The sequence below is a fragment of the Erpetoichthys calabaricus genome, chromosome 7 (assembly GCF_900747795.2).
Source record: "Erpetoichthys calabaricus chromosome 7, fErpCal1.3, whole genome shotgun sequence".
NCBI lineage: Eukaryota > Metazoa > Chordata > Cladistia > Polypteriformes > Polypteridae > Erpetoichthys > Erpetoichthys calabaricus.
In genome coordinates, this window is record NC_041400.2 from 194,282,579 (window position 1) to 194,295,299 (window position 12,721).

At 42.6% G+C, this 12,721-nt stretch overlaps 1 protein-coding gene across 5 annotated transcripts in view; it reads left to right on the forward strand.

The window, feature by feature from the left end:
* The window catches only part of LOC114654202 (ADAMTS-like protein 1), a 388,522-nt gene that overhangs the window by 255,353 nt on the left and 120,448 nt on the right, over positions 1 to 12,721 (forward strand). For all 5 annotated transcript variants that reach the window (XM_051929881.1, XM_051929878.1, XM_051929877.1 and 2 more), the window contains one exon: positions 10,817 to 10,928. In XM_051929881.1, coding sequence (XP_051785841.1) covers positions 10,817 to 10,928 — 112 coding nt within the window. The remainder of the gene's footprint in view (positions 1 to 10,816; positions 10,929 to 12,721) is intronic.

Genomic DNA, 12,721 nt, shown 5'->3' on the forward strand with positions numbered 1-12,721 from the left:
GTGGTCTCGCCGTACACCTAGTTATGGGGTCCAGCTGCTCCGTGACTCTGCCTTACATAAGCAGCTTCAGAAGGTGCACAGATAGATACTTTATTAATCCCAAGGGGAAATTCCCATACTCCAGCAGCAGCATACTGATAATAACAATATTAAATTAAAGAATGATAACAATGCAGGTATACAGACAGACAATAACTTTGTATAATGTTAACATTTACCCCGTTAACATGAACAGTCGCACAGTGTGATGGAGGAACGATTTCCTCAGTCTGTCAGTAGAGCAGGACGGTGACAGCAGTCTGTCGATGAAGCTGCTCCTCTGTCTGGAGATGCAGTGGATTCTCCATGATTGACAGGAGTCTGCTCAGCGCCCGTCGCTCTGCCACGGATGTCAAACTGTCCAGCTCCATGCCAACAATAGAGCCTGCCTTCCTCACCAGTTTGTCCAGGCGTGAGGCGTCCCTCTTCTTTATGCTGCCTCCCCAGCACACCACCGCGTAGAAGAGGGCACTCGCCACAACCGTCTAATAGAACATCTGCAGCATCTTGTTGCAGATGTTGAAGGACGCCAGCCTTCTAAAGAAGTATAGTCGGCTCTGTCCTCTCTTGCACAGACCATCAGTATTGACAGTCCAGTCCAGTTTATCATCCAGCTGCACTCCCAGGTATTTATAGGTCTGCACCCTCTGCACACAGTCACCTCTGATGATCACGGGGTCCATGAGGGGCCTGGTCCTCCTAAAATCCACCACCAGCTCCTTGGTTTTGCTGGTGTTCAGGTGTAGGTGGTTTGAGTCGCACCATTTAACAAAGTCCTTGATGAGGTTCCTATACTCCTCCTCCTGCCCACTCCTGATGCAGCCCACGATAGCAGTGTCGTCAGTGACCTTTTGCACGTGGCAGGACTCCGAGTTGTATTGGAAGTCTGATGTATATAGGCTGAACAGGACCGGAGAAAGTACAGTCCCCTGTGGCGCTCCTGTGCTGCTGACCACAATGTCAGACCTGCAGTTCCCGAGGCACACATAGTGAGGTCTGTCTGTAAGATAGTCCACGATCCATGCCACCAGGTATGAATCTACTCCCATCTCTGTCAGCTTGTCCCTAAGGAGCAGAGGTTGTATGGTGTTGAAGGTGCTAGAGAAGTCCAGGAACATAATTCTTACAGCACCACTGCCTCTGTCCAAGTAGGAGAGGGATCAGAGTAGCATACAGATGATGGCATCCTCCGCTCCCACCTTCTCCTGGTATGCGAACTGCAGAGGGTCGAGGGTGTGGGGGGCCTGTGGCCTCAGGTGGTGAAGCAGCAGATAGATAGATAGTGAAAGGCACTATATAATAGATAGATTGTGAAAGGCACTATATTTTTTAAGGTAATGAGTAATTAAAGGCACCGTGTATAACTGATACTGAGGAGAGGCACTCTATGATAGACATGGTTATGAAAGTCCTTATTCAATTAAAGAAATATGAGATGGATATAACCATGAAAAGCAGGACGTACTTCAAAGATTATGACAAATCAAAGGCACTACAGCTACAAAGTAGAGGTGCTCCATTATAGAAGCAGATACGTATGGTGTTGGAGATGAGACCGACTAAGATAAAGAGTTGGGACACCACCTTGGTGGCTCTGTACATTTGAACGAGTGACAACATCAAAAACCTTGCCAACAATTGCAAAGACGACTTCTCAAATGCGACTTTGTTATTGAACTGGGAAGAAGAGGGCCAGCTTGTGGTCATGTGGCAGGAAGGGACGGGTCCAGTTGGACGAGCAATGGAAGTGACATCAGTGGTGGAACGGCTGTCAATCCTCCATTCTGCAGAGGGAGGAGAAGAGATGGCGCCAGCCCCTGGTCTGGTGGGTAATTGCCATCGCCAAAGTCTCTCATGCGCACTCATGTGACAATGGGTAGGTGTGACATTACATAATTGAAAGATTATGATAGCTAGATAATACTGTGAAAGGAACTAACTTAAAACATTATAACAGATGTAACTGTAAAATGCACTACATAAATAATATATTTTGATAGATATGGTTTTGAAAGATGTTATATACCGTACTAGCAAAATACCCACGCTTCGCAGCGGAAAAGTAGTGTGTTAAAGAGGTTATGAAAAAGAAAAGGAAACATTTTAAAAATAACGTAACATGATTGTCAATGTATTGTGTTGCTGTCATATATATATACATATACACATATACACACACATATACACACATATACAGATATATTATATATATATACAGATATATTTTTTATATATATATTTTTTATATATATATATATATATATATATATATATATATATATATATATATATATACATACATACATACATACATATACACACATAGATGCACTTACAATAACATATAAATCAATATAAACAACATAAACATCATTATCATATGAGAATATGAAGTAATATATAAGAAGCACATTTCATATAAATATAAATTATTAAACAGTAAAATCTTCTTGTATAATTTGCTACCGTGGCTTTTCGTTGGTCTGTCCAGGATTTTAAATCACCTGTAGCTTGCAAACCGTTTCACCTATTGACTTGAAATCTGGTACACATATAATACGTCACGTCTGCTATCCGCTTTATGGGTGATGATTGTATTACTCTTTTTATGTTTATTTTATTGTAGAATCAACTCCTATCTGCGCACACCAGGGCGGCCGTGGGCAGATGCGTATGGTGTATTCACTCTATGTTATCGTGCATTGCGCTGTCACTGGTATTTTGATAAAAGAATTTGAACAATATATAAGAAGCGTATAAATTATTAAACAGTAAAACATTAACATTTAAGAAGTAAAGTTACATTGAGTACTACTGCAGTGCCTTCGGGTATACCTCATTTTTTGTTTGCCCATTACATGCTTAAATGTATACATTTTTTGGTGTACCTACCCGAGAACACGCGACATATAACCGAGCGTGGGAGAAGCATGGATTTTAAACACGCGTTGAGTTCATCTGCTGGTCTCCCTCGTGGAATAACTGGTAATGTTTGACTAAAATGTACAGCGAGTAAAACGACATTACCTCCTTTTTTTTTTTTTTACGATCTCTGAGATCTTGCTTTTTTCGGTTCAAGGCTTCATAAGCTCTTTTATGTTGTATGGTGTACTTAATAAGTACTAATTATCCCAAACCATCATCTTTGAATGTTGCAAGACTTTCGCCTTGTATGTAGATCGGGGTAATTACATTCATTGCATTCCTAGTCTGAATCACAATCTGATTGTATGGGTGGTTACCTGGCACTGTAGGGTTGCCACCCGTCCTTTAAAATACGGAATCGTGCCGCGTTTGAGAATGAAATTGCGCATCCCGTTTTGAATCAATACTGGACGGGATTTATCCCGTATTTTTTTTATAATTTTTTTTTTAAAGCAGCGTCTCATGCAAATCATCCCACACGCATTTTATGAAGATGCCTCCTTTCCTACTTTTGATTGGGTAATACTTGATGTCATCGTTAGTTTGATTGGTCTTTTTAACTGTCCAGTGAGGAGGGCGTGTCTTTTAAGTACAGTCTGCAAAGTGTTGGCACTGAGATGTGGCGTCAGCGCCATAGTTGAAGCCCCTAACGTTGCGGTCAGCAAGTCGGCTAACATCCGCCATGTGCCGTCTTTCAGTTGCGAGAAGCAGATCATAGAATGGTTGAAACTGTTGCCCTTAACGTTGCGCCACGGCGTGTGTTTCGTTTATACCTCGTGTCTTCTCATTAAACTTTTATCTCGCGAATATGTTATTGCAATCCGCAGCGGGAGCGTTTCTATAAACTTAATTTAAACTTACGTTTTACACCGTGCTTTGTTTCCCTTATGAACATGCTTGTATGCTTCACTCGCTCCGTTCTCAATTGTTTAATTAATTGTTTGCTCTTCGCTGTTTCCGGCTGTTTCTCCATTTCCCCCTACTTCGTTCTTTTATCTCGCGAATATGTTATTGCAATCCTTAACGGGAGCGTTTCAATAAACTGATTGAAAATAGTTTTGCATTTACCTTTTTAGTAAAAGGCGAGCTTTTAAGCCTGAGAAATCACCCTGTAAATGCACACGTTTAATTGCACATGTGTTAATATGTATGCTTACACAGTATTAAAAGACAGTCAAAAATTAATGCCATTTACCTTCGTGCTGTAAATCTCTTCCTTTAGTTCACATGATTAGGTAGGAGGCGTGATGACGCGATACGTGACTCCGCCTCCTCCATTACAGTGTATGGACAAAAAATATGTTCCAGTTATGACCATTACGCTTTGAATTTCGAAATGAAACCTGCCTAACTTTTGTAAGTAAGCTGTAAGGAATGAGCCTGCCAAATTTCAGCCTTCCACCTACACGGGAAGTTGGAGAATTAGTGATGAGTCAGTCAGTCAGTCAGTGAGTGAGTCAGTCAGTGAGGGCTTTGCCTTTTATTATTATAGATATGCTCCAATAGAGGACCCCGGCGTTTATTTGCAAAACTAGTCTCGGCTCCCGGTGCTTAATAGTGACCTGCTACTATTAGAGACCGGCCATTATTAACTAAACCCTTCAGAATGCAATATTTTTTTGCGCGTGTCTATACAGGTAGGTATATAAAAATATCGGCTAATATTACAAACAGCTACTTTATTTGAATTTCACATGCTGCATAAGACTGTTAAAGATAAATGGCAATGTCTTTCTGTACCTTTCGCTGCTATTCATCGTCCGAATCTGCAATGACGGCTTCGTTGTTGTCCAGTTCACTATCGTCTTCCTCTTCTTCCAGGTTTGTCACGACGCTTTGAATTCTTGCCGCCAACAATTTCTCTTTCTTCAAAACACGGCTGATTTTCTTTGAGGCAATGAATCAATGAATCCTCACTGCCGTCAGTAGAACTGGTGATGCCACAATTTTTGAAAGATTCCCGAATCATTTCATTTGAGATTTCATCCCATGCAGACATGATCCATGTCACCATCAGACGTCGTGAAGGTGTGCGCAAATTTCCGCCTCGTGCGAGTTCTTTGTCATTGTCACCTGCCATCCAATTTTCTTTGAATGCTCTGATCTTGTCCTTGAAAGATTTGTTCCATGAAACGTCTGCTGGCTGCACATATTTTGTGCAACCTCCTGGAACGACTGCTATATCCATGTTGTACTTTTTGAGCTCCCATTTAAAAATAAGTAAATACGTCCCCGGTCCAACAACCTTGGCTAATCTCGTTGACAGCGAAAACGATAAGGAATGTGCAGCTGGTTAAAAGTGATGAATCTTCGTGGAGACACTTCATAGCAAAACACATTTGTACCATTCTCTGTTTATCAGTACCGTACGGTATTACTGTATAACGACCGTATTTTGGTCAACCCGGCACAAAAATGAAGCAGTTTTAGAAACCGGTATATCCATATTTCTTATATATGCAACGTGCTGACATGCACATGTATTACACACTTCTATAAAGTTACAGATGCTTACAATGTACGCTAGTAAGCAAATATCAAAGACTCGGCTACTGTTAGAGACCGGTTACAATTTGGCCACGTCCCCTCTGAAGCCCAGCGCTTATTAGAGACCGGCAACAAAAAGAGACTCGCCGTTTACTGGAGCATATACGGTAATTAAAAGATTCTATAGATTATATTTGAAAGGCACTATATAATAACCATTTAATTAAAATATTATGATAGATTAAATGCACTAGAGATAAGAGCTACATAGAAAAGGCACCATCTTAATACATAATTCGCCAGTCTCCTCACTCACTCACTCCCGTCCGAAGCCGAATGCGCAGTCACCTTCTGCGCAGCTGCCCGAAAAACCTTATGAGACCGACATCGTGGCAGGCGGCGGATTTACGGCCGCGAAAATTCAAAGAGAAAGGTGACTACGGGCCGCGAAAATTCAAAGAGAAAGGCGACTTCGACCAACATCCAACCCCAACATCACGGGAGGCGGCGGATTTACGGCCGCGAAAATTCAAAGAGAAAGGCGACTACGGGCCGCGAAAATTCAAAGAGAACGGCGACTTTGATTAAAGGCCTAAAAGGCGATTTCGACTACAGCTCAAGGCCTAATTACGCATTCATTCAATACACCCATATCATGTTTGTGGTGCTTATACTTATTATATATTATACTATTCCACTCGTGCCCATTTCATCTTACGTTGTCAAAAAGGGCTCTTTGTCTAGTATGATAGGAATAGACAGATATGGCTACAGATTACAGTAGACAGACAGGAAAGGCACTATATGATAGTAATACATTAGAGGTTGATAAATGGATCGATAGACAGGACTATGAAAGGTGCTATATAATCAACAGCTGTGTCTACAAACAGATGTCTGAGCAGCGCCACTCTCTTTCTGTCCTGGAAGACTTTAACAAAGATTTCTAAGCAACAGCCACAAGTGGGAGGGGCCAGAGACCAAAGGCCAGCCTAGGGTGGGGCTTCAGCAGAGCACTGGCTCACTTGTGACACCAACAGCCAAACCTAGAAAAGGCAAAAGGTCCTCCCATGAAGTCAGATGGGCTCAGTACAACAGACGGGCAACACAGGGCAGCTGATTTGGGAACAGGCGGGAGTCAGGGACCCTCATCACAAGAGCCCAGTGAAGCCAGTTTGTAATGCTCTCCACTTTAATGCATTCTGACTGAAGGTGAAAGGCCGGTGGGCTCCCCTTTATATATTAAATAGTTAAGTGGGCAATGGCCAGGTGGTGGTCTCGCCGTACGCCTAGTTATTGCTGCGATGAGGTCAGGCTGCTCCGTGACTCTACCTTACATAAGCAGGTTTCAGAAGGTGCATAGAAAGATATATGTGAATGTCACTATATAACAGATAGATAGATGAGAAACCCTGACAACAAGGTGGCAAAAGTAGTGAAGAACACCAAACAGCTTCACTTGGCTGCAGTCTAGAAAAAGGCAAACCCCCTGAACACTCAAAGTTGAAAGTCTGAGTCCAGAGACCACCACAGTCCTCCTAGCGTTATGTCACGGTGATCAGTCAGGTCCCTGATTCCTAACATCCCTACTACAAGTCCGCCACACTTTTGCTCAGCGCCAGCAGACCACTCTGTGCACACATCTAGCTGCGCTTCAGCATTTTCACATTCTTTTCTAATCAAAACCATCCTTTCAAAAAATTTAGAAAAGCTCAAAACAAATAGCAGTGCGCTTGCCGGCTCCTCCACCGAAAAGATTCTGGGTAAACATGATGTCATTCATAAAATAACATACTAAGCTACATGTGGTTCTCATGAAGGCCACACAATGCACGGCGGTCTCCGTCTCCGCAGCCCCTTCGAGCTGTCTGTCAGCAGTTAGAGTTTGGGGGATGCTCCTGAAATTCCATTTTTTTCCATTAACGTTATTAATTATCTTACAATGATGAGTTACATGTCAGTCGAGGATACAAATGAATACGATGTGCAGGTCAAGTCAGCCAGAGGTCCGACACTTCGGTGGTGGGAGAACACCTCAGTGAAGAACCAACACTCAGTCAGTCAGAGCGCAACGCAAGGAGAGCATTCAGAAAAGTGAACACCAGGAAGGCGGCCGGGCCAGACGGCAATCCAGGAGGAGTTCTTAAGGTCTGTGCTGGTCAGCTTGTACCAGCGTACACAATAATACTTACAGTGATCTCCCTTTAACCCAGTCTGTCGTAAAACCATTGAAAGACTACCAGCCCATTCCACTAAGGCCTTTAGCAATGAAGTGCTTTGAGACGCAAGTCAAGAAATACATGTGATCATCTTATGATTGACAGATAGATAGATTGAAAAATGTGAAAGGCAATATAAAATACATAAATACATAGACAGATGTGAAAGGCACTTTATAATATACAATATAGTAGATAGAAAGGCACTATATAACACATAGATAGAAGTGAAAGGCACTACATAATAGATACCTAGATACAGTGGTGTGAAAAACTATTTGCCCCCTTCCTGATTTCTTATTCTTTTGCATGTTTGTCACACAAAATGTTTCTGATCATCAAACACATTTAACCATTAGTCAAATATAACACAAGTAAACACAAAATGCAGTTTTTAAATGATGGTTTTTATTATTTAGGGAGAAAAAAAAATCCAAACCTACATGGCCCTGTGTGAAAAAGTAATTGCCCCCTTGTTAAAAAATAACCTAACTGTGGTGTATCACACTTGAGTTCAATTTCCGTAGCCACCCCCAGGCCTGATTACTGCCACACCTGTTTCAATCAAGAAATCACTTAAATAGGAGCTGCCTGACACAGAGAAGTAGACCAAAAGCACCTCAAAAGCTAGACATCATGCCAAGATCCAAAGAAATTCAGGAACAAATGAGAACAGAAGTAATTGAGATCTATCAGTCTGGTAAAGGTTATAAAGCCATTTCTAAAGCTTTGGGACTCCAGCGAACCACAGTGAGAGCCATCATCCACAAATGGCAAAAACATGGAACAGTGGTGAACCTTCCCAGGAGTGGCCGGCCGACCAAAATTACCCCAAGAGCGCAGAGATGACTCATCCGAGAGGTCACAAAAGACCCCAGGACAACGTCTAAAGAACTGCAGGCCTCACTTGCCTCAATTAAGGTCAGTGTTCACGACTCCACCATAAGAAAGAGACTGGGCAAAAACGGCCTGCATGGCAGATTTCCAAGACGCAAACCACTGTTAAGCAAAAAGATAGAAAAGGCAGTATAATAGAAGTGAAAAGCACTATATAATACATAGATAGGAAAGGCACTATATAATACATAGAATGATAGATGTGAAAGGCAATATAAAATACATGAATACATAGATGTGAAAGGCACTTTATAATAGATATATACTATATAGTAGATAGATGAAAGGCACTATATAATACATATATAGATAGGAAAGGCACTATATACAGTAATACATAGCTAGATAGAAAAGGCACTATATGATTGATAGATATAAGTGAAAGGCACTATATAATACGTAGATAATAGTGTTTTCCTATCTATGTATTATATAGTGCCTTTCTCTTTTATCTATATATTATATAATGCCTTTCATCTATCTACTATATAGTATCTATTTATGTATTATATAGAACCTTTCACATCTATCAATCTATCTATTATATAGTGCCTTTCCTATCTATCTATATAATACAATAGATAGATGGATGTGAAAGGCACTTAGCGGCACGGTGGCGCAGTGGGTAGCGCTGCTGCCTCGCACTTGGGAGACCTGGGGACCCAGGTTCGCTTCCCGGGCCCTCCCTGCATGGAGTTTGCATGTTCTCCCCGTGTCTGCGTGGGTTTCCTCCAGGCACTCCGGTTTCCTCCCACAGTCCAAAGACATGCTGGTTAGGTGGATTGGCGATTCTAAATTGGCCCTAGTGTGTGCTTGTTGTTTGTGTGTCTCCTGCGGTGGGTTGGCACCCTGCCCAGGATTGGTTCCTGCCTTGTGCCCTGTGTTGGCTGGGATTGGCTCCAGAACACCGCCGTGACCCTGTGTTCGGATTCAGCGGGTTGGAAAATGGATGGATGAAAGGCACTTTATAATAGATAGATAGTATATAGTAGATAGATGAAAGGCATTATATAAAATTATATAGTGCCAACCACAAGGGGGTGCCACTGAGCACCAAACCTCAGACACAGTAATGCCCAGGCACACTTCCAACTTAAATAAAGGACTTTATTGAGCTCCAACGCCTTATTCACAAGAATAACAACAAAATAAAGCACCAAGCGCAATCCTCCTTCCTCCTCCAAGAGCGTAGCCCACTGCCTCCAGATTTTGAGGTGGTGGGCCTTCTTTTAAAGTCAACCTGTTTAAGTTCTCATATGAAATTTCAAAAGCTTGATATCAAATTCCAAAAGCACAATATGAGATTTAAAAAAAAACTCGATTTCAAAAAGCACAAAGGATTTTATAAGCCTGATATCAAATTTCATAAATGTGATATCAAAATGAAAAAAAAATGTGATGTGAGAGTTTACAATGCATATATATATATATATATTAGCATTTAAGCTGTCATATGAAATTTCAAAAGCTTGATGTCAAATTTAAATAATTCAAAATCAAATTTTAAAAACTTGATATCTCTAGTGGGGTGGCACGGTGGCGCAGTGGTAGCGCTGCTGCCTCGCAGTTAGGAGACCCGGGTTCGCTTCCTGGGTCCTCCCTGCGTGGAGTTTGCATGTTCTCCCCGTGTCTGCGTGGGTTTCCTCCCACAGTCCAAAGACATGCAGGTTAGGTGGATTGGTGATTCTAAATTGGCCCTGGTGTGTGCTTGGTATGTGTGTGTGTGTCCTGCGGTGGGTTGGCACCCTGCCCAGGATTGGTTCCTGCCTTGTGCCCTGTGCTGGCTGGGATTGGCTCCAGCAGACCCCCGTGACCCTGTGTTCGGATTCAGCGGGTTGGAAAATGGATGGATGGATGATATCTCTAGTACTAGGGTGTTGTACCGTGTTAGCCATTATGAATGTAGGTGTCATTTTGCTTGACTTCTCAGTAAAAACGTGATATCAAATTTTAAAAGCACAATATCAAATTTTGTGTGATATCACAGTGGGTGCTCCTGTGTTGCTCACACAATCTTTGAGTCTGCCTGACAGGTGGTCTGTCATCCAGGACATCACAGGCTCACCCACCGACGTGTCTCTGAGCAGACCCCTTGTCATGCTGAACAAAGATTTCGCTTTTCTGTAAAAACCTGTGTTTTCAGATTTTTTTTTTGTTTCTACGTAAACTAAAGAATTCACAACTTTCAAATAATATTTGAGAGAATTAAAGTGTTTGATATTTTGTGGTATTTGTGCTTCATTTTCCAGATCCATTATGTCAGCACTTTAGACAGCACCGTGCAGTTCATCTTCTACCAGCCCATCATCCACCGCTGGAGAGAGACGGATTTCTTTCCATGTTCTGCCACTTGTGGAGGAGGTAAGAGTCGACCAGCCTGATCGCCCATTGAACTCTTTGAGGGCTGAATATTTTTTCCAAAAAACAGTTTCCAGTGGCGCAGTGGGTAGCGCTGCTGCCTTGCCATTAGGGGACCTGAGGTTCTCTTCCCAGGTCCTCCCTGCGTGGAGTTTTGCATGTTCTCCCATGTCTGCGTGGGTTTCCTCCCACAGTCCAAAGACATGCAGGTTAGGTGGATTGGCGATTCTAAATTGTGCTTGGTGTGTGTGTGTGTGTGTGTGCCCTGCGGTGGGCTGGCACCCTGCCCAGGGTTTGTTCCCTGCCTTGCGCCCTGTGCTGGCTGGGATTGGCTCCAGCAGACCCCCGTGACCCTGTGTTCGGATTCAGCGGGTTGGAAAATGGATGGATGAAACATAGTTTCTGAAAAGCAATGGTTTCACACAGAAATCAACATAAAACATTTGTTGCTCCAGTTTGCCAAGAATGTGTGGCAGGCTTGCTGCCAGGCTGTCTTCGCAAAGCTGAGGTGGCAGCAGCAGCAGCGGTCGCAGTGCATTGCAATTTGGTTTCTACCTCTTATCATTGTTATGTGGCAGTCCTCCTGACGAACATTGACGTAGGCGTGCCAGCTACACGAACCTGTTCAACACCACGATTAGCTGGGGACCAGGCAGCTGAAGCTGGAACCTCACATTCATTTTCAATCTCTTGCATCAAAATCGGAGTCCGACAAGTCATAGTCCAGTTCAGAGATAATAGGCAAAACTTTGCCCACAGAGTATTTTGCTTTACGCATTTGCTTTGATCTCTCACAATTATGTTAGTGCCATTTTTGCTCTTGTTTGCACACGAGCGCAGGAAATCTCAGTCAAACCAATGAAGCTAACTTTCCATCTAGCAACGAGAGTCCAACTAAAACATAACGTATGACATAGCTTAGAGTCCACTGTGACTCCTAAGTCCTTCTCATAAGGTGGACTCTCGATTTTCACACCACCCACTGTGTATTCAAACCTCACATTTTAACATCCTATGTGTAATTCTTTACATTTACTGACATTAAATTTCATCTGCCACAAATCTGCCCAAGCCTGTCTGCTGTCCAAGTCCTTCTGTGATGACATATTGGATTCCAAATTATCAGCTAATCCGCCTGTCTTGGTATATCATTTGCAAATTTAACCAGCTTGTTACTTATATTCCTATCTAAATGTGTGGTGGAGTGGTGGCTCTGAGGCTAGGGATCTGCACTGGCAATCGGAAGGTTGTCGATTCGAATCCCGTAAATGCCAATAGGGACTCTGCTCTGTTCGTCCCTTGAGCGAGGCCCTTAACCTGCAACTGCTGAGTGATTTGAATAGTGAGAAAACGCTATAGAAATGAAAAGAATTATTAAAGAATTATTGGTGCAGTGCTTGGCACGGCTGCCTCCTGGATCCTGAGCGCTGGGTCTGAATCTCCTACCTTGAGGTTGTCCCGGTGGACTCTGCATGTTCTCCTTGAGTATGGTGTTTGGTGGTTTACCCCCCCAGTGTTCCAGTTTTTCCTCCCACTTCCCTTCAGAATAATAAAGACAGAATAAGAGAAGGAACCCCAGAAATAAGATGAAGGATCAAAACCGAAAAGAAAACTGGAACAAGGCAGAGCCAAAGAGCTTGAAAGTCTCTAAGGCTGGGAGCGTCACGGTGGCTGCAGGTTTTCATTCTAATTAGTGACCAGTTTTTGTGACTAATTCACTTCTTTTCCCATCATTTTAATTGGCTTGTTTTTCAAGCATCGGCCCTCCATTTTTTTCTTCCTTTCCTTAAATGACA